The sequence below is a fragment of the Haliotis rufescens genome, unplaced genomic scaffold (assembly GCF_023055435.1).
Source record: "Haliotis rufescens isolate VD_foot unplaced genomic scaffold, xgHalRufe1.0.p SCAF_11, whole genome shotgun sequence".
Lineage (NCBI taxonomy): Eukaryota > Metazoa > Mollusca > Gastropoda > Lepetellida > Haliotidae > Haliotis > Haliotis rufescens.
In genome coordinates this window covers 29,111,385-29,135,395 of record NW_025963791.1, presented here as the reverse complement: position 1 = coordinate 29,135,395, position 24,011 = coordinate 29,111,385, and the positions used below count along the sequence as shown (strand labels likewise).

The 24,011-nt window shown below is 39.1% G+C and overlaps 1 protein-coding gene across 1 annotated transcript in view; it reads right to left on the bottom strand.

Moving 5' to 3' along the window:
* LOC124132598 (B9 domain-containing protein 1-like) overlaps positions 1 to 24,011 on the bottom strand; it is a 41,627-nt gene extending 17,616 nt beyond the window's left edge. Inside the window, exons 1-4 of the mRNA XM_046496582.2 lie at positions 23,900 to 24,011; positions 23,404 to 23,472; positions 20,861 to 20,972; positions 14,356 to 14,452 (exon numbers count right to left, since the gene is read on the bottom strand). Of these exons, the coding sequence (XP_046352538.1) occupies positions 14,356 to 14,452; positions 20,861 to 20,972; positions 23,404 to 23,472; positions 23,900 to 23,956 (335 nt within the window). The 5' untranslated portion in view covers positions 23,957 to 24,011. The remainder of the gene's footprint in view (positions 1 to 14,355; positions 14,453 to 20,860; positions 20,973 to 23,403; positions 23,473 to 23,899) is intronic.

Genomic DNA, 24,011 nt, shown 5'->3' with positions numbered 1-24,011 from the left:
AGCTATCTAAAATCGTTTTTTGTCTCTAAGTCGATCAATCTTAACTCCACTGTTCATGAACACCTGCTGTTATTATTATTTAATAGCATTTCATAAATACACGCTAATGATATAGTCATTATGGTAAAATGGACTCACTTATGCTAATGGTATGGGTTTTGTTGCTTTTGTTTACTGAGTGAAAGTTATTTTAAGCAATATTCCAGCTATAATCTGGACCAGTGGTTGTATTACACACAAGTAATGATTCACACCTTAAAGGCACGATGGCCCAATCAGCCAAGTTACACAGTGATCAACACCCATTCCTCATTTGTTGGCTCTACCATGGGATGCTTGGGACTCCCTATGATAGGTATTCATAAGGACTCAAACTGCCTCAAAGTGTCAGATAGCTTAGTCAGAGTGAGTGAGTGAGTGAGTGAGTGAGTGAGTATGGTTTTACGCCGCTTTTAGCAATATTCCAGCAATATCACGGCGGGGGACACCAGAAATGTACCCATGTCGGGAATCGAACACGGGTCTTCGGCGTGACGAGCCAACGCTTTAACCACTAGGCTACCCGACCGCCCCTTTAGTCAGAGTGAGTGAGTTGGGTTTAACGCCACTTTTAACAGTATTCCAGTTATATCACAGCGTGGCAGGAAAGCCCGAAGTGACGTTTACCACTTCGGTGAAACCCACTAGCATTGGTATGGTGCTGACAAACCTAGAAACATAATCGGGGCACACTCAGCAATATTCCAGCTATATGACGGCAGTCTGTAAATAATTGAGTCTGGACCAGACAATCCAGTGATTGACATCATGAGCATCAACTGGGATACGATGACATGCATCAGTGAGCCTGACCACCTGATCCCGTTAGTCACCTCCTACGACAAGCATAGTCGCTTTTTACGGCAAGCATGGGTTGCTGAAGTATGATTAGAGCAGGGGCACTTATTACGTTGAATACGGTAATATTTTTTTTTAACAAGTTCATGGCAATAATGGAATATAATGATGTGAGAAGGGGTGTTTGGCATGTTTGGTAAAGTGGTGGGCCAAGACGAAAATATAACGCATGATTTATTTGGCCTTATGGTTTTCACCTAAGACATCTTCTTCAGATGTACATGTGCTTCACATAAACAAAGCTGTTTTATGAAAAGTGAAATGTTTTACAGGAATTCCCAGGGTACTTAGAATGTGCATGAGTCATATTACTGTGTGCAGGAAGCTTTTACCATAAACCAAAACATAATGTGGCAGACTAATCTCCACCCAAGAAAAGGTGAGGGGAAATGGGGTCTAACGTCACGTTCAAGATTATTGCACTTACGTAGCACATGTTTAACATGGATACTCTGCTCAGACACAGTATACTGACTGAGCCAACCAGTCCTTGTTTTATCCCCTTAATGCCAAGCGCCAGGCATGATAACAAGCACCATCTTATAATGTCTTTTGGTATGATGCAGCCGGGAGGGAACCATGACCTCCCAGTCGGCAGAAGCTCCATCCACAAGACCACGAAGGCAGTTTCACCCAAGAAAAGGTCACAATCCCCAACCATCAGATAATGACACAATCAGCCATTAGATAATGACACTCATGGCCATTAGGTAATGACACAATCAGCCATTAGGCAGTGGTTGGTCTTGATCAATAAAATCTGTTTCTTGTTAGCTGCAAAAATGTTGCTTTGTGTTGTTCTGCTTTTACTTTTTAAAATCCAATGGTCGCTAACATACAGGTTTGTTTATTTGTTTGTTTTTGTTTGTTTGTTTTTTAACGCCGCACTCAGCAATATTCCAGCTATATGACCGCTGTCTGTAAATAATTGAGTCTGGACCAGACAATCCAGAGATTGACATCATGAGCATCTAATGAGATACAACGACATGCATCAACCAAGTCAGCGAGCCTGACCACCCAATCCCATTAGTCGCCTCCTACGTCAAGCATAGCCGCCTTTTACGGCAAGCTGAAGACCTATTCTACCCTGGATCTTCACGGGTCTATACACAGGTAACACCTTTGTAACATTCTTCTGAAATCTGATGTTGAGTGCAAATTACATGATATGCTGGAGATTTTCATACCAAATTGTACACCAGATTGTGCCAACTGAAAATGTACTTTGTTTATAGAGATCATCTTTACTGTCTCCGCCACTGTGTAAAAAAATGGTTAGTGGCTGAGGCAGTCAACTCGACCTCTTCGCGTTTTCAGACTCATGTCTCCTTCAAAAATGTCTTTCAAAGACATGTTCGCCCGTATTGAAAATGAAATGGTTAGGAAACAGGGATTTACAAAAGATTCCACAATATTCTGTAATTTTAACTTTGATAGAGCTTGTATGTCTTTACTGCAAAACGGACAATATTCCCTCTTCACATTATATAAGAAACACGATCTCCCAGAAACATTTCATTAACTTCATCTATTTTCTGCCCTAATAGTATTTTGTGTCATTTGGCATTCGCACATTATCACTATGAAGTCAACAAGAACTTCTCTTGTATCAAGGAGTGCAACTGAAAATCCAACTGTTCTGGAATGCAAAATAAAAGCAAGATTTTTGTATCAATACAGCTTTGATTTCTATTCAAATAAACATGCCCGATAGCTCCAAAGCTATCAGGCATGCTTATTTGAATAGAAATCAAAGCTATCAGACCCTTGAAGATTCCGGGGTAGAATAGGTCTTCAGCAACCCATATTTGCCGTAAAAGGCGACTATGCTTGTCGTAACGGGATCGGGTGGTCAGGCTCGCTGACTTGGTTGATACATGCAGTCAATCCCAATTGCATGGGTCGATGCTCATGATGTCAATCACTGGATTGTCTGGTCCAGACTCGATTATTTTACAGACCGCCGTCATATAGCTGGAATATTCCTGAGTGCGGCGTTAAACAACAAACAAACAAATCCAAAGCTATAATCCCTACTCACGATTAAGATAATCAATAGTTATCAGTTTCATTAAAAAAGGAATGAAAGGAAACTAATCTATGTTGGATCTGCATGGTGAGTCAGTAGTAGACTCAGGCAACATGGAATATGAGGAATAGCTGTCCTGCTGTCACAAGACACAGTCCTCTCCCCATCCCCACATCCCCCCATCCCATCAGAACCCCTAACACAAAAAGAAAGCCATGCCATGATTCTCTTACCGAATTACCAAAGCTAATTCTGCTCATTCTGCCCCTTTGGATGAAATCTGAATCCTCACTTAACCATCCAGTTACTAACCATTACTTGAGAACTGTTGATTTCTTTACAACCAGTATTCTTACGCTGACAATTCTCTTTTCATACCAACTCATATCATGTCATATAGTTACACTAACATCAGACAACTTCTAAAACACAAGATACATCACAAGACAATTTGCCCGTTAGGAATACCTTATATAATATATAATATAGCCTTCACATACACCTAAAAAAATAATTAAGCACTGCTTACTACATATTTCCATATGGAATATTTTTTTAAATTGTATCGTGTATTCATTTTCAGACAAAACACACATTGAAAAGATACTCACATTCAAATACAGAAACCAAAATCGATTACGTATTGTGTAACAATGGAAGGAAAATAGTTATTTGACAACACTTTCAAATGCTTCTTCAGCCTCTTCACATCATCTGACATGATCTGGATGAACATACAGTGTTCTCATACCTCATAACTTTATGTTAGATTTTAATCAAAATGAGGACAGTTTCATATGAACATATATCAAAATACACGGAAGTTTGGAATATACAAAACTCAAGAGCATAGGGCCTATCCTTATTTAAGGTGTATATACAGTCCAGCCTCATTTTCTCAAACTCTGTTATCTCGAATGTACCAGTATCTCGAACCTATTCTCGATCCCGACTGCCCAACTATAAATACAAATAAATTTGCCTGCTTATCTTGAATTCAAAATAAAAATACATAGCGCTATCTCAAACCTTGGATTGGGTCACAACTTTGACTTTATTATAGAGTTTTGTACCTTTATCTTGAAGTTGGCATTGCCACATAAACGGCTTAAAGAGGAGCTAGTATATCTCGTTCATTTCCCCACATATCTAACATCACTGTAAAGTACATAGTAACTTAAACCAATAATTCAACCGATCATGTATTTATCTTTTAATCCATTCGTATTTTTAAACTTTATTGACAGATAAGACATCGTGAGCAGAAATTAATCATGGCAGTGCCTGGCTACTTTAAAAAGTGCTAATCAAAGTCGGATTTAAGGAATCAAAGTTGCGTGGCGCCCCACATAAAATTCAACTGTGACAAGCTTCTGTAACAATTGACAAGCTTCAAGCGAGAGTGGCACTTTGTTGTTTAAGTCCAGTGGACAGCCTAAATAGTGATTGCTGCTATGACTGATAAGGTGCATGTACACTGTACATAATTTGTCAACCCATGAAGACCGGGGGTAGAATAGGTCTTCAGCAACCCATGGATTGTGGTCCAGACTTGATTATTTACAGACCGCCATCATATAGCTGGAACATTGCAGAGTGCGACGTTAAACAACAAACAAACAAACAAAACATAATTTGTCACAATTGTTAACAATTATTGTTGGTGAAATGCATTCCAATTTGTCACATGTTGTGTTCTTGATTTCTTGCGTATGTAATCCTATTGCTACGTATGCATAATACTATTACTTGCTCTGATGGACGTTCATGCCTTGATATGCCTCGAATGTCCTGATATCATGAAGTTACACCACAGTCCCCTCTAGGTTGGAGTGAGTGAGTGAGTGAGTATGGTTTTACGCTGCTATAGCAATATTCCAGCAATATCACGGCGGGGGACACCAGAAATGGGCTTCACACATTGTACCCATGTCGGGAATCTAACCCGGGTCTTCGGCGTGACGAGCTAACACTTTAACCACTAGGCTACCCGACCGCCCCCTCTAGGTTGGAGATAAAGGGGTTCGACTGTGTTGGTGATCAGCATTATCTGACATTTTATCTTCACTGGGACTATAATGTCCCAGCATAGACATTCTAGCAAACAATACCAGGGTTCATCATCTTCATACAGGTTTCAGTTAAAGGAATCAAGGGCTTCTGAAGACTGCCTCCCCAGAATTCAACAATCAAGACAATGTTAATAACACTGCATATTGTTTTGTTCAATTTGTCATACACACAACTTAAGATACAGACCAGTCATGTCCGAGGGATTACTGACTGAAAATACATTGAATACAAATTGTTTTCCTCAAAATCTTAAACAGATCTCTAACATCTTTCTCAAAGTATATTTATATTTACATAATTTACTTACAATGGGCAGTGATCTTTTTCAAAGCCCATTTTCAATTTTCTAGGATTTTTCCATGCAGAATATACACATGATATATTCATGAACGTTTCACAAGAGACCTTAAAATTCAGAGTCTATTTAAGCATTACATTTTTTGCTCCTGGAAAAACACACCACTTCCATGGCACAATTCAAATTCAGAAATTAATCATGGCAGTGCCTGGCTACTTTAAAAAGTGCTAATCAAAGTCGGATTTAAGGAATCAAAGTTGCGTGGCGCCCCACATAAAATTCAACTGTGACAAGCTTCTGTAACAATTGACAAGCTTCAAGCGAGAGTGGCACTTTGTTGTTTAAGTCCAGTGGACAGCCTAAATAGTGATTGCTGCTATGACTGATAAGGTGCATGTACACTGTACATAATTTGTCAACCCATGAAGACCGGGGGTAGAATAGGTCTTCAGCAACCCATGGATTGTGGTCCAGACTTGATTATTTACAGACCGCCATCATATAGCTGGAACATTGCAGAGTGCGACGTTAAACAACAAACAAACAAACAAAACATAATTTGTCACAATTGTTAACAATTATTGTTGGTGAAATGCATTCCAATTTGTCACATGTTGTGTTCTTGATTTCTTGCGTATGTAATCCTATTGCTACGTATGCATAATACTATTACTTGCTCTGATGGACGTTCATGCCTTGATATGCCTCGAATGTCCTGATATCATGAAGTTACACCACAGTCCCCTCTAGGTTGGAGTGAGTGAGTGAGTGAGTATGGTTTTACGCTGCTATAGCAATATTCCAGCAATATCACGGCGGGGGACACCAGAAATGGGCTTCACACATTGTACCCATGTCGGGAATCTAACCCGGGTCTTCGGCGTGACGAGCTAACACTTTAACCACTAGGCTACCCGACCGCCCCCTCTAGGTTGGAGATAAAGGGGTTCGACTGTGTTGGTGATCAGCATTATCTGACATTTTATCTTCACTGGGACTATAATGTCCCAGCATAGACATTCTAGCAAACAATACCAGGGTTCATCATCTTCATACAGGTTTCAGTTAAAGGAATCAAGGGCTTCTGAAGACTGCCTCCCCAGAATTCAACAATCAAGACAATGTTAATAACACTGCATATTGTTTTGTTCAATTTGTCATACACACAACTTAAGATACAGACCAGTCATGTCCGAGGGATTACTGACTGAAAATACATTGAATACAAATTGTTTTCCTCAAAATCTTAAACAGATCTCTAACATCTTTCTCAAAGTATATTTATATTTACATAATTTACTTACAATGGGCAGTGATCTTTTTCAAAGCCCATTTTCAATTTTCTAGGATTTTTCCATGCAGAATATACACATGATATATTCATGAACGTTTCACAAGAGACCTTAAAATTCAGAGTCTATTTAAGCATTACATTTTTTGCTCCTGGAAAAACACACCACTTCCATGGCACAATTCAAATTCTACCTCCGTCATATATCATATCACATATCAACCACACCAAAACTAAATGCATGACATAATCTAAGATGAATTTTGTGAAGCCCTCTCATAAAGAATTGATACATTCAGACTTTTTCTGTTCATTTTCTGTCTACACTGATTTCAAATTGCCACAGATAAAAAGCAGGAATAATCTGGTATCCTAGGTTACCATATCAATTTGAATCATAAAAAAACTATCCCTGTCACAAAGACTGTCAACTTCCCATTATTTCATACATATATTCATGGTTTTCAAAAAAAGCCACAATCATGAGTAAGGCTTAATCAAGCTTATACACGTTTTTTGGATGACTGTGTCAAGAAGTGGCAGATAAGGACACCACACATGGCATTCTAAGACACAGCGCATGCAATACATTTCCTGATACTTGCATTCTTTCTGACACAAAAATAAAACTGAAGCACCGAACTATTTCACATTTCGCTGTCCCTGTCTTTCTCAGGAAAAAGATGGCACATTCTAGAATGCAGATTATCATGAAGTTTTTGTCACTGTAAGAGCATTTACATGTTGGCATAAGAAGGTCAGTCTCGTTACACAATGTGCAGCAAAACACAGCACAAATCTAAGGGAAGATGAATGTTGAATTAAGTATTCCATTTGGTTGGGACTCTCTGCACTGCCAATAAACGCGAGACATCGGAGACTGCCATATCCTAGACAAGAAGTGTAGAATTATTTATACCCATAAAAGATTATCCAGAATACAGACTACTCACTCACAATCATAAAACAAATCCTCAGCTTTAAGATTCATTATTCCAGAATCTGAAGCCAAGGCATAAAACTTGCATAAGACATCATAATACTGATAAGCTTCTAGGAACCGTGCATGTTAGGGAAAGAGGGGAACACAGATATGAGGCACCTGAGTCGGTATGCTATTGTTTGTTGTTTATCGCAGCACTCAGTCATATTCCAGTCGTATGAAGCCGGCGTGTAAGTTATAAAATCTGTACCAGACAAACCAGGGACTGATGTTATGAGCAGTGATAAAGCCGGGTACGATGATACCCTTTCGAACCAAGTCTTTCAACCAAGTGGCCATCAAATCTCAAGACCAGGGCCCACTTGCACAAAGCGATCTTAGCGCTAAGACTATTGTAAGCCTATGCTAAAGTATGGGAGTTACAATCATCTTAGCGCTAAGATCCCTTTGTGCAAGTGGGCCCAGAATAGGTTACAGGTGACATATTGCTCACAGAATGAATCCATATACACTTTGAAAGAACTTAGGACCATATGAAGGATCACATATGAAATGTCACATGATTATCTCCTAACTTTCAAAGTGTGAACAGTTACAACACTACCATTGAATACATCACCACTATTTCAAACGTAAGTAAGGGTAAAGTATGTGGATGAACAACTTGATTAGAACGAGGAGTGACGTTTCAAGCAATGTACAGAGTATGGTTGACAAGCATATATACAGGTATGAGGCAGTGGTTAGTAGGGCTGCAACAAATACACTATGAGGTGAATACAATTCATATCACGAATATAGGGTAACGAATACGAATATTAGTTCACGAATACAATAACAAGTCAGCAGTTGATGTATTATTTGTTATATTCAGTGAAACATTAACAACATAAATTATTTGACATGGTTTGTTAATTATAAATATATTATACATTTATATACTGCACTTATCCAGGTAGTAGTATCTGCCCAAATGTGACAATGACCAGTGACCACAATACTGTTAAATTAAATTTTATACATGTTATAAGAGTGTTGTCTTTGAAGAAATCTATGCATATAATATATTCTTATGGGTATTTTTAGGTACAGGGTATGTAAATGCACATACTTGAGTATTCATAAATATTCGATTCTAGTGGCAACGAATAACGAATTCAATTCATGAATTGATACTGTTCGATACGCGAGTGAATCATTACAGTACTAGTGGTTATACAGGTGAGTATATTGGGATGTAGTTACAATGGAGTAGAGAAGCCTGTTATGTACACGAAAAAGGTGATATAAGATAAACATCTTAACAGGTGAAGCCAGTAGAATAAGCAAAAGGATTATGAGTGAGTGAGTATGATTTTACGCCACTTTTAGCAATATCACTGCGGGGGACACCAGAAATAGGCTTCACACATCGTACCCATGTCGGGAATCGAACCTGGGTCTTCAGCGTGACGAGCGAACGCTTTAACCACAAGGCTACCCAATGCCCCTAAAAGGATTATGACTGATTGGAGTTTTTGATGAGTTGATGGTACAAGGAGTACGAAAGAGCCTTGATCACAGTTGATTGATGGTTGGAGTCTTTTGATGATGATAGCTTCTTGGAGTTTCTGATTTTGAAGTCGTTAAGGTTGGTTGTAAGAGCTTGGATGTTGTCCCACTGGATGCTGTGACTGGGGTTGTCCTGGATATGGTCTGATTGAGCTGACTTGAGTCAATTTTGGAAACTGAGCTTTGATGTTCCTTAAATCAGGTTTTCAGGGGCCTTGATGATTCGTAAGACTATGTATCTACAATTACACGGAATGTGGTATACTGCTCCTGATGGTTCTCGGCTGTTGGCTGGATGGTGGTTTTCCTGTGGCTTTAATGGTGTTCTGAATGCTGTTACTTCTCTTGAAGACTACTTCAATGTTGGCCTACTTCTTAAAGAGTCTCTGGATTTGGTGGCTAACAGTTCCAAAGTAAGGGAGGCTTAAGGACAGCGAAATTTCCGGGTTTTCTTAATGATGCTCTGTATTTTCTGTTGCACTAGATGTTCGAGGGTTGTGGTTGTGCTGGGTGAAATGTGTTTGAGATGATTAAGTTCAGTGGTAAGATGATGAATGGCAGAACAGATATTGTGAGCTCGCTTGCTAGGGTTTAGCAGATTTCTCTTGACTTGATGAGGTGGATGGTTGGAGGCATAATGAAGACACTAATCAATGTGGGTTGGTTTGTGGAAAACAGTGGTCTGGAGCTTGCTCTCTTTCTGTACAAGTACACCAAGGAAGGGTAGACGATTAGATTCTTTTTCCATGGTGAACAGCATATGTGGGTTTTGGGAGTTGAGGTGGTCCAGTAGGGTTCTGGGTCATTGTTAGGATGTAGGATGACAAAGGTGTCATCTCCTTTGTGGAACCAGCAGAGGGGGTTATTGGGGATGTTTCCAGGACTTTTTCTTCTAGGTGGGTCATATAGATTTCAGTGATTAAAGGTGCTAGTGGGGATCCCATGGGGAGGCCGTGGGTTTGATGATAGATGTTACCTCTCCCAGTGAAGTCAGTGGAACTGATACAGAAGTGTATAAGCCGGATAATGATGTCAGTTGTTCGGTGCGTGTCTAGGGATGGATGTTTTTCATCAATGCAGGTTCTGATGATACCAGTGGCCTCATCAAGGGGTACATTGGTGAGCAGGTCAACATCATAGCTGATTAAAGTGCCTGGTTGGAGGGTATCGTTGATCTTCTTGCAGAGTTCAGATGAATCAGCCACAAAGGACTTGGCTTTCTCTTCAAGAGGTGTGAGGAGGCCGGCTGGATACTGGGCAGTATTGTAATGGTCCAGAAATGGACAAAACTGGTTATAGGGCAGTCATCAAGTACCTGCAACTGAAAGGGCTAACTCCAACACAGATACATGCTGACATGGTCTCCACTTAAGGGGATGATGCCCCTTCCTTTTCCACTGTAAAGAAGTGGGCTGCGGAATTCAAGCGTGGCAGAGAGAGCCTTGACGATGACCCGCGTCCAGGTAGGCCTTCAACAGCAATCATTCCGGAAAACATTACCCGGGTGCATGACATGGTGATGGCTGATCGACGATTGACCACTCGACATATTGCCAGTGTTGTGGGCATCTCTCATGAGAGGGTTGAGCACAATATCACCAACGAGTTGGGAATGACAAAAGTTTCCGCAAGGTGGGTGCCAAAGCCTTTGACAGCAGATCAGAAATGTGTCAGATTCCTGATGTCCCGTGACAATTTATGCCGTTTTGAGGCAGATCCCCCGATAATTTTTTGGCCCGATTAGTAACAATGGATGAGACCTGGATTCATCACTTTCAACCAGAAACCAAAATTCAGTCTAAACAATGGAAGCACCCGGAATCACCAGCCCCCCAAAAAGCCAAGTCGGTTCCTTCTGCTGGAAAGGTGATGGCTTCAGTCTTTTGGGATTCCGAGGGTATTCTGCTGATTGACTATCTTGAAAAAGGCCAGACTATCAATGGAAGATATTATGCTGACCTACTGAGACAGTTGCGTGAAGCTATCAAAGCTAAGCGACGGGGAATGCTCACTAAAGGAGTCCTGTTCCACCAAGACAATGCTCCTGTTCACAAATCGGTGGTTGCCATGTCAGCGATCCATGATTGTGGCTTTGAACTCATTGACCATCCCCCTTATTCACCCGATTTGGCCCCGTCAGACTTCCACCTGTTTCCCAAAATGAAAAAGGAACTAGCCGGTCATCATTTTCCCTTGTAATGATGACGTCAATTCCGCTGTTAATGACTTTTTTAGGGTGGCTGAAGAAAATTTCTTCTTGACCGGCATCCAGGCCTTGCAGCATCGCTGGCAAAAGTGTGTAAACCTGGAAGGGGACTATGTGGAGAAATAAATGAAAACCATCGACTTGGTACGGGTCTTTCACAGTTAGGCTTAGAACTTTTCAGCCAGCCCTCGTATTTCGTTTGTGTATCGAACCAATATTATATCTCTTGAATATGAAGAAGTCTTCATATATTAACCAGCATGTATGGTATTCACTTTTCTTTTGGCAGTGAGTATAGTTATTGTCTAATATACTCTCAGATACTTTCTGTCTAAAACCACTGGATTGAGTGTATATATATTGTACATGGAAGCAAAACGGCAGGGGTATCCAAGCAGATGCTATCTCATTGTTTCAGTTGCAAAGGCAGTCATTGGATCCTTGAGGTTTGCACCCCTAGTATTTGAATAGAGGGACCACCTATTTTGTTAGTTTCTATTTTAGGATTTTGACAAGTGACACTGATTCAAGTAAGTCTAAAGACGTGTTTAATGTTTTCAATTCAGCAATTCAAAATATGCAAGCAGCGTTAGAAATTGGCACTAGTCCTGTAGTCCTTACCAAACTGCCCAATGGTAAAGGTATCCTAAGGACTAGTAGAAATTGGCCAATTTTAAGGGTTTTGCTATATGTTATCATTATAAGGACTAGTGGACAAAAACTGTTAGTTTCTAACCCTGGCAAGGATCTGTATTTTTAAATACTGTCAATTCTTTAATTGGCACTAAAAACATCATAGAAAGCACATTTACCATTCAGGCACACAAATGAATATCTTTATGGGTTTACTTCCAGACACCTTTCGATGCATTGGCCTTGGAATACCTAACTGAATATTTCAATGGCACTTTCAATACTTTAAATAGCAAAGCCAGCCTTTGAAAATGATGCTAGTCCAAGACTATTAAACTGTGCTGAGTACAAGCAAAAATCCAATGATGGTAGTCCTCATTCACTGGTAGCATTTGAGGACCATAATTCAAAATCAGTTATCAACGCTACAAAACTGAATGATGCAAACATAAACATATTTGTCTTCTTTAAGCAGGACTAGCTACAAACTCTGAGGCATCCTCTGTACTCATCTAAAAAACAAACAAATTTCTAAGGCTGATAGCTATGTTAGTTTGAAATTTGGCGCAATGTGTTTATCAGGGAAGTCACAGAGTACACAATATATCCCAATAATTATGCAAAATGGCATTTGATAGGAATATTTTGTCAAACTCGGAATAGAGAATTGGCAATTTGAATGAGATGAAAGAGTTCCTATTGCAAATTCCTGAGTAGAGGTGACACATATTCCACTTTGCAAGCAGTGATCAGCATTCACTTCGAACAATATACATCATGGTGTCACAGAAACGCTCTAAATGACATTTCTCCAATATAATGTTTAAAAGTACACAGCAAACACAATTACAAACAAATTATCTTTAAAAGAAATGTAAATTCAAGACAAAATCAATGGCTCTATTAGATAAAAGTCAGATATATCTGATGGATTGTCAGTTTGGCCATGGGTTTTTTTCCAGCAGCAATATTATCTTTACATAATGAAGAATATAATTCACATGCAATAGACAAGCAAATACTGCTGAGGTTGCCATTTGTTTGGTGTCTCAACCAGTCCAAAATGATTTATGACAATGACTATTTGACAGTGAATCATAAACACATGCTCATGATACGGTGGGAATTGTACAGTGGACACTGATATTAATATAGAATTCTTATGATTGTGGACCGCCTCCGTGGTCAGTGGTAGAGCGTCTGCCCGGAGAGTGGAAGGTCCGGGGTTCGATCCCCGACCGCGTCATACCAAAAGACGTTAAAAGATGGTACTTGTTGTTACCCTGTCTGGCGCTCGGCATTAAGGGGCTAAAACAAGGACTGGTCGGCTCGGAGTCAGTATACTGTGTCTGAGTGGGGTATTCATGTTAAACTGCGGCATGGTATCTCAGTGAGCTAGCACTATAAATCGGCATGAGTCCGGACTAGTACAAGCAGCCACACACACACACGTGCATGCACGTCGCTATATAAGTGCAACAATCTTGGACGCAACGTTTAACCCCATTTCAACTCACCTCACCTTATGATCGTGAAAAAAAATATTTCACTCTTATTGACACTTACAGATATTTTACAGCCGGTATTCTCCTATCAGTATATTCAAAGGCAGATGTTTTTTGTTTGTTAAACTGTACAACATTGTCGGGGTATGATGATACAATCAAGAAATTTACTGAGGTTGATGACCTGATCATTTTAGTCCACTGATACAGCAAGCACTGGCGCTTACCCTGGAATCCCCTCATGAGAAGAGGTTGGCATCTCATGGAGGTCACATGCACTCATGGAGGCAACATACACTCACAGAAGTCACATACACTCACATCGTATGCCAATTGCATGGACTGATGTTCACATTGTCAATCACTGGATTTTCTGGTCCAGACTCGATTATTTATAGACCATCGCCATAGAGCTGGAATATTGCTGAGTGCTGTGTTAAACATCAAACAAACGAACACAGAGGTCACATACACTCATGGAGGTCACATACACTCATGGAGGTCACATACACTCATGGAGGTCACATACACTCATGGTGGTCACATACACTCATGGAGGTCACATACACTCATGGAGGTCACATACACTCAAGGAGGTCACATACACTCATGGAGGTCACATACACTCATGGAGGTCAACAGTGGTGATTCTCAGGCAATGACTCTTGGCATCTTGAAAAACAAATGCAGGTTGGTGGCCTCATTTTCTTAACTTAACGTGAGAACCAAGATTTATGTATGTTTGCCTTATATACTGTTTGATTCTAATCATGTTAATAGATCCCTGTTTCATCTTAATATGTACAGAAACTTCCAAGATGAAAGAAACCACACAACAACAAAAATATTACTCATCATAGTGTTTAATCTCACCATTTACCACTTGAATGGACCATGTCAGTTTCACAGTTACAATTCTAACCTACCTTCCAGGAGTGATGGGAACATGACAGGTTCCGTAGCCTCGTACAACATCCGTACCAAACACGTCTAAACCATATGCATGAATAACAAATTGTGGCCCTGAAATTGAAAAAAAAATACGCAATGTTAAATTTTCTTTAAAGAAACATACCAACATATAACTTTCTATATCATAATGAACATCCAACTGCATCAGATTACCTTTAGTTATAAGTGAGGCGACTATGCTTGTCGTAAAAGGCGACTCATGGGATCGGGTGGTCAGGCTCGCTGACTTGGTTGATGCATGTCATCGATCCCAATTGCGTGGATCGATGCTCATGATACCAATCACTGGATTGTCTGGTCCAGACTCGATTATTTACAGACTGCCGTCCTATAGCTGGAATATTGCTGAGTGCGGTGTTAAACAACAAACCAACAACCAACAACAAGTTATAAGTGCTTTCAGAGCAAACCACTATCACCAGTCCTGCAATTTGTATGAGTCATTATTCCAATAAATTCCAATTCAGAAATCAAGCTTATGCCCATCATTGTCTACTGAACTCATACCAACATGTGTCTTCAAAAATGGGTATTTGGGATCAAAATTAATGCAAAAGTAAGAATCGATGTTAACTACTGATATTTCAACTTGTCATTGATGCACTGCCATGGGACGAGATACAATTGTGATACATCGATAGTTTGATCAATCGTCCCACAATTGTACTGAACACTTCAAACACATAATACAATGTGCCAGCTCAATTGGAACAACATTAGATTTAAATGCAAAAAAATAATGCAACAAATTACATGAATAATACAAAGAAAAGAAGTCACAAAGCTCCACATGGAGCCTTTTAGTTGTTCCTCACACGTTATCATTCACATTGGGTTTTCTTTGGGTATTCAGTATTCAGACTCCCATGGGTCCAGTCTATTGGATGTGTAAATGGATGAGTAAATTTGTTTTCCATAATTCTACTTCCATTCATCTTAACTGACTATAGAAGTCCAGTTTCAACCCTTGCTGAACTAGGCTGCAATTATGGTGTTTTGGCTGGGATAACGAGTCTATGCATAGTCCAATCAAATTCTGTAACAAAACATCCGGTTTTAAACTGTTATGCAAATTTCGATTGATTGCAGGATTTCCAAAGCAGTTGTACCGAAAACTTAGCGTCAACCGATATTTTCCAAATCTCTTAATGTTTTTTAATCAAGGTGCTTACGTGATTAAGGCACTTCACAAAGTAAGACCAGTTTTATTACAATATAGACCTTGGTTATTGATCAGATCTTCCTCACTGGGCGACGACATTTTATTTGAAGCAAATGCAAGTGATATGAGAGGTGGAATCTGATTTGTCTATAGGAGAGATAGCAGGGACATAACTTGTAATAGCCACTGGTGGCGCTACAATCGAGCCCAGAAATTGCAGCCTAGGTCAGCAAGTCTGGAAACTGGACTTTTACAGTCAGTTACCTCCCTTGCCTCAGGATGATGACTTCCATGCTGTTTCAGGTAACTTCTAATTAGCAGATGTTCGTGTGCTGCCCCAAGTGAGTGAAATGATATGGTGTAGAGCTGAGTATTGCTTGGTATCTTGCAATATGATTTGTATCACAATACGGACTGACGATACTACAGGTATCCTAATACACCACCTCAAATAGCAAGACATGAGGAAATCACAGAAATACAGCTCTAAAACCTCTTTCTTCATACTTTTATTTATTGTTATCTCAAAAAGATTAACAATGAAAACCACCAGAAAAACAAGAGTTTTAAATGAAGGGATGGTTATTAAATTTAACAGTCACTCAGTCACCATGTCCTCGTGTTCTGCCACGCCTACAGGTGGCGCTATGTTACTTCAGTATTATGGGAGGTAACTCTTAGTAGTTCCTGTTGTACTCGCTGTAGTGGAGTTAACACAGATATGTGTATGCAAGCTCAAAAAGTAACACTGAGTATATATTCATACAAATTTTTACGAAAGCAACTCCACATTAACTGCGTTATGGTGATTTACATAATTTGCAGCTTATCTGGGGCTCTAAAGTACAATGAAAATCGAGGTTAGCCCTTATCAATAACAGGGAATGATGAATTGGAAAATAATCTCTATGGTAGTATATATAGTATATCTATATTCAGTGGGAGTGTATTTTCTATCAAGATGATTTTTTTCTAAAAAAAATTGAAAACAGACAACAATACTTAAACAGTGTTTAATCATTGACATAAGGTGTGTTTCTTTTCAGCTATTGCAAAATTACAGTACTCATACAAGTTATATTACCTATAGCAGGACTGGTAGCATTTACACACATTCTCATGAACTATAAATTCATTGATGTTTTATTATTTTAATAAGGATAGGAATTATCTCATTAGCAAGTAACTTTTGTCCAATCGTATTGTGTTTTGTCAACAAAAAAGTTAGCTGACATTACAAGCTCACTATGTATTACTTTATGTTCAAGTACACATAAAACATGTATGGGCATAAACATAAAAAAATAAAGATTCTCTTCACCAAGTTGTGGTCAATTTGTCATAATCTCTTTGAACAGCAGTTCCATACAACCGTGCCAAATGCAACAGAATAAAGATATAAGAAATTATTTGATGGTGGGTTTATGTGTCTCTCGTTGGGCTGTATACCATCTGCCGGGGACGAAGGGTATGAAACCTAACAATGGATGCATAAAACCCTGATGTACCCCTCTTGATACTGTTACAACAAATTCATCTCACCGACAAGTTTTAGTATGACATTGTACAGGAAAACAGCTGTTCTAGTGAGCTGACATTAACTCAAGAATGTGTTTTTTCTGCTTCGAAACGGGGTATAAGGGATTTATTCTCCCACTCAGAAATTTATTTCTCTCCCAGGCGGGACACATAGTATTTTATCATGATTATGTGAACCAATCACATCTCATCGTTCTGACATGGAGGTATGATACAATATAACACAAATAGCTGAGTGAGTGAGTATAGTTTTACGCTGCTTTTAGTATTTTTACAGCAATATCACAGCAGGTGACACCAGAAATGGGTTTCAGACATTGTACCCATATCTGGAATCGAACTCGGGTCTTCGTCATGATGTACAAATAATTAAAGATGACTATACACGTCACCCATTGTTCATGACAAAACAGACAGCTTCAACATGTTCTTCTAAAGTCTATATACTGACTGACCTGATGTCTCCACATTGATCAGGAAACCCACATTATCCTACATTTTTTAGAGAAAAAAGACTTTGGCTAATATTCATAAACCTACTTAGATCTCAGAATGGAGGATATATGTCTCTTGTGAAATAATGTTGTCTCTTTCCTATGCCTCAGAGGCTCCGAATTTATTCACTCAAGACAATTTCTAATAATATATAACTCCTTATAGCTTGTAGGTTATCTCTAAACAGCAATCAGGGATCACTTTTAACCAATAAATGTAATGACTGAATATCCATGTTTCATTTTTGACATTTTATCAGAAATATTTGACATGTAATGTGTAGATACTTTCAAAAAATCACTGTGACTGAGAGACAAAACAAGCAAAAGGGTTTGTATAAAGTATTCAAAATGTGTGAAGACTCTAAAAGAAATAGGTTTTTTGTTTATTTTTATTTCTTATTTAACGCCACACTCAGCAATATTCCAGCCTGTAAATATTCATTCTGGACCAGACAATCCGGTGCTTGATATTGTGAACAACAATCCTATCATGGTACGATGACATGCCATCAGTTAAGTCACCGAGCCTGACCACCTGATTCATTTGGTTGCATTATGACCAGCAGAGGTTGCTGGGGAACATTTGTAACCTGCAATGCCCATAGGGGGTTGAGGAACTAAACATGATAAATTACTTTACTGTGAACAATGGTGAACATTGATAATGATTATGAATCATCATATTATTATTTGATGTGTGAAAGATTCATGATGGGTATGTATGCTGCCATATGTGATTCTTGTTTAATGCTGCTCAAAACAATATTACAACTTTTTTGCCTGTAAATAATCAAGTCTGGAAAGGACAATCCAGTGATTGATATGGTGAGCAATGATCCACGCAATCAGGGTACAATGATACACTATCAACCAAGTCACCGAGTCTGACCATTAGATCCACCAACTCGGTCGCTTATCACTGGCATAATTTGCAGGGGACCAATTCCAACCTGGAATCCGCTCGAAGCATTAGTGTATGCAATGATTCATATATAAAGATATGTAATGGAACAAGCCTCTAGTTTTGAATCATCTTTCATTTTCACTGAGCATGACACAAGCGCTGCAATCTCATTAAAATCAGATCTTAGTTCTCGCTTTCGCTAAACAAAGATCTGAGGACATCCCATTACGGGTCACGTCAGAACGACCTTTCGCGAATTTGGACCGCCCAATGAAATGACAGACAAGAAATCGACATTAGCCAATCAGAAGGCAGCTTTCTTGAGCTTTACGACACTAGTTTCAAACTGGTGACTACGCTTCGAAACATATATTGACGTATTCTCGATTAAAAAAATTAAAACTGATAAGAAGAAAATTCTGGAATGGCTCATAAATGGCCTAGATTGTATAGACATAATCATAAAACCCGTAGCTGTCCTTCGGAATACCCCGTGTTAAATATTTTGTGGTTGATTAGAAAACACATTCCGACTGTCACTTTCATGATCTGGTAAGCGACGCTCTGATTGGTTAGATGAAAGGTCGTTCTGATGTGACCCTTAATGGGATGTCCTCAGACCTTTGTTTAGCGATAGCGAGAACTAAGATCTGATTTTAATGAGATTGCATAGGTTGCTGGGGAACATTTGTAACCTGCAATGCCCATCGGGGGGTTGAGGAGTGAGTGAGTGAGTATGGTTTTACGCCGCTTTTAGCAAAATTCCAGCAACATCACGGCGGGGGACACCAGAAATGGGCTTCACACATTGTACCCATGTCGGGAATCGAACCCGGGTCTTCGGCGTGACGAGCGAACGCTTTAACCACTAGGCTACCCGACCGCCCCGGGGGGTTGAGGAACTAAACATGATAAATTACTTTACTGTGAACAATGGTGAACATTGATCATGATTATGATTCATCATATTATTATTTGATGTGTGAAAGATTCATGATGGGTATGTATGCTGCCATATGTGATTCTTGTTTAATGCTGCTCAAAACAATATTACAACTTTTTTGCCTGTAAATAATCAAGTCTGGAAAGGACAATCCAGTGATTGATATGGTGAGCAACGATCCACGCAATCAGGGTACAATGATACACTATCAACCAAGTCACCGAGTCTGACCATTAGATCCACTACCTCGGTCGCTTATCACTGGCATAATTTGCTGGGGACCAATTCCAACCTGGAATCCGCTCGAAGCATTAGTATATGCAATGATTCATATGTAAAGATATGTAATGGAACAAGCCTTTAGTTTTGAATCATGGCATCATCCTTCATTTTCACTGAGCATGACACAAGCGATGCAATCTCATTAAAATCAGATCTTAGTTCTCGCTACCGCTAAACAAAGATCTAAGGACAACCCATTACGGGTCACGTCTGACCGACCTTGTGCGAACTTTGACCGACCAATGCAATGACCAATCAGAAGGCAGTTTTCTCGTGCTTTACGGCACTAATTTCAAATTGGCGACTACGCTTCGAAACATATTTTGACAAATTCTCGTTTACAAATTTGAAACCTGAACAAAAGAACATTCTGGAATGGCTAATAGATGGTCTAGATTGTATAGATTCAGTCGTTAAACCCGTAACTATTGTTCGGAATACCCCGTGTTAAAATTTTCGAGGTTGCATGATTAGAAATCACATTCCGACTGTCACTTTCATAATCTGGTAAGCAACGCTCTGATTGGTCGGATGAAAGGTCGTTCTGACGTAACCCCTAATGGGATGTCCTCAGATCTTTGTTTAGCGATAGCGAGAACTAAGGTCTGATTTTAATGAGATTGCAAGCGATGGTGTTTGCAATTGAAGGTAGATAACTCTCGTGAATGATACTGGTTGAAGTAGCCTTAAAATCTTCATAAGCCAAAGGTACAAATAAAAGAAAATTTCTGACAGCAGGGACATACCTGGCTCTCACCAGAGGAGGGGGCCCCCAGGAATTATTCTTAGGGATCAAAGGCATTCAGAAACGGGTCCAAGGCTGGCTGGATTCCATCTACTGATGTCAAATCACTCCAATGTTTTATTATAGAGGGGATTTTTCTAAGCAGGATAAGAAATTCAACCACTGATCCAGAAAAGAAATGTCACTTGTCGTACTTATATGTTACCACGGTAATATGCCATTTACAAATTTTCATTAGTTGCAACGAACAGCCATACATTTTTCCATCTCCAAAGATCCACAATATAAATTATTTGCATCCATTCTAAATTCGCCTGCGTATACATTTACGTCAGTAATCCCTGTAATGTCTAGAGCTTCAAACAAGGAGTCAAACATGCAACATACATCCATATGGGTTGGTGCTTTTGAACGTGACGTCAAGGGGGAAATTCCACACAAATATCTGCTTCTCATCTCGACTCTTCTTTGTAATCTGTGTGATACCCTCCTCCATGCCCTGAAATATACATTATCAACAATCAAACCATAGTTATTATCATGATTATATAACAAATCATAACATTATCTTGTGGTCTTTTCAGTTCAACAAAGGATCCAGGAAAGGTTTAGCTTAAGTTGAATACTTATTCGCAAAATGTTTCTGATTTGGGTACTAATATATTTGAAATAAGTACTCCAGTATCCTATCCACATCAACATTCATAACAATAATGATTACTAATTCATTTTCCAGTCATATTTCCCTGACATTCATCTATAACTTGTATATGATTCCAGTCAAATTCAAGTAAAATGACCATTAGGAATTACCAGAAACAGTCTGAGGTATATCCCACATCAAACAATGGTTACATGTGGGGGTGGCAATATACAAAGCCACAGCCAAGGTGTATACTACTGTTATTTAGAAGAAGGGAGGGGGTGGGGTGAGTCAAGAGGGGGTGTGGAGGTGATGGCAATATACAAAGCCACAGCCACAGTGAATACAATGATCCCTCGATTGGTTAAATTAATCAAAGTACAGTGTATTATTTTACGACTGGATGTTATACATGTAGAATCTAAATAAGTGTTGTTATATTCTAAGTTTTTCGGAAGTAAATTGGTTCGATCGCCGACCTACTCACATTATCGATCGATGACAGTACATTACAAAGCCGAACAAGCCTTGTAACGTAACAAACGTGCGACCAAGGCTGTGATTGGTTAATAAATAATGATGTGTCAAAGTTAGGAAAAACCTTGACACAGCCGGCTCCCTGTATGCACTTTATGTACAATGTACATGGACATAACATGTGTAACTACACGGTTATTTGAGTATTTTAGGTCTCTCACGGTTACTCAAGTTCGGATTAAATACCGGAAGCCATTGTTTCTATTGTTGTTATTGCATTACACGCGGCCGGTTTGAAGTTCGAAGACATCTCACATGTTGTCTTACCAATCACAACAAGCTGAGATGAGTATTTAATCAAACAATGCAGCTTATGTTTGTTGTTGCTGTGATTTGATTTTATATGAGTATAATGCCAGATCTGCGTACGATATGTTTTTTCACAACCGGAACAAAAGGCAGAATGGTTTTCGATCACATTCAGCCGGATACAATGAACGTAATTGTTTTACAAATACACACAAGTGTACTTCAACTTGGAATTAAATCTCACCAGTTTATTTGTAACTTTATTTGCTTTAATGAGCTTTTATGCATTTTTGGGAGCCGAGGTTTCCCCCGCGGTGCATCCGGACGAGCGATACATCGAGGAGCGTTAAGTCAAGGGATCACTGTATTACTGTTATTTAGAAGAAGGGAGGGGGTGGAGTGATTCAAGAGGGGGTGTGGAGGTGGGGGTGGCAATATACAAAGCCACAGACACAGTGTATATTACTGTTATTTAGAAGAAGGGAAGGAGTGGTGTGATTCAAGAGGGTGTGTGGAGGTGATGGCAATATACAAAGCCACAGTCACAGTGAATACTGTTATTTGGAAGGAGTGAGTGAGTATGGTTTATCTCGTGTTTATCCTGCCTTCCCACATTACATCTAAATGGTATGTTGTTTCACATTTCTTCAGCAATAGGCTGATTTCAGTCTCAGCTGAACACAATGAATGTCAATGACCAGATTATTTATTGGAAACAGACTCTCTTGCAAACCATTTTGTAAAGTAGGTTTTGGGACTGTCAATGATGTTAGGTACTTAAGATTGGTCCAGACTAATTGTATATTTCAATTGTAGTTACGATGATTTAAGCCTAAATCCCTTTGTGCAAGTGGATGGCGATTTTACTCAAAACCTAAGATTGCAATGTTATGGATTAACAATAACACAACAATACAATAATTTGTGTATATGGGCCCGTAAGAAGGTAGAATGGAGAGAATCCCTTAATTTGTGAATGCCCAGTGTGGTGACAGTAGTCATCTTGATGGGAATGGCTTATTTCTTTATCATCATTGAGATGAATGCAAATAAATTTGAACCATTCAGCCAATCAGATAGAAGGAATTTCAATGAAGTTTTTGAGCTTATAAATATTTCATTATTTAACATAAGAACAAAGAAACTGATGATAGTTTTGATAGCACACTTTGATCATGTTGATGACTTAAAGGAATTGACACATGCATTAAAAACAAGGTGATCATGAAAAAAGTCAAGATTCAGGAACATATAGTACCTCATTTGCCTCTTTTCCTAAAACATTTGTTCAGTCTGTAGAACATTTGTCAGTTAGGTCTACCAGAGACCATTCTATTATATGGTCTCTGGGTCTACATATTAACAAAGTGCAGAAGCATGGATATGCATTAAAGCAAGATACCAACTATTTACTGTAGTCTATGCTTAGAAAGTTAGATACATTTAATATGTGTCGTGTGTGATGGTGATCAATGGTGATGTAAGTTACTGGGACACATACCGTAGTAATCAGCCAATCTGGGCCATGTGTGTAACAGTATCTGCAGTAGATGTCATCAAACTCGGGAAACTGTGGAAAAAAACACATTGCATAATGGTTAAAAACACTCAGTGAATGATGATGGAGAAACATCTTTGTCAACAAATATCAACAGTAAACAAAACCTGCCTCTGTCCTGTCCAACCACATTTTATTGATCACATGAAAATGGTGAAGTAGATTACGAAAATCAAGTTGTTGTTGTTAATTTAATTACCATCGACAACAATCCTACGTTCTACATTTTATATTTCTCTCGTTGTCACAAATAATTTCTGAATCGAAGTGCTTATAAGTTCCACAAAACTTCAAAGCAAGCTGTGGCTTGTTTACACATAACAACGGCACACAATCAGTGTAATTTTACATCGAATTCCGCTGTGCTTGCTGTCATTTGAAGCTATATGTTTATTGTACCTTTCCCGAATATTTTTATATAATCACAAGACATATTTACCTCTGCTGTTTCAATCTGGCCACTGGCCATCACCATAAATACCGAAGATGCCGCCATGATGTCAAAGCTCCCCCTGTGTAACTAAGGTAGATAACTCCTTCAACAGGTGCCC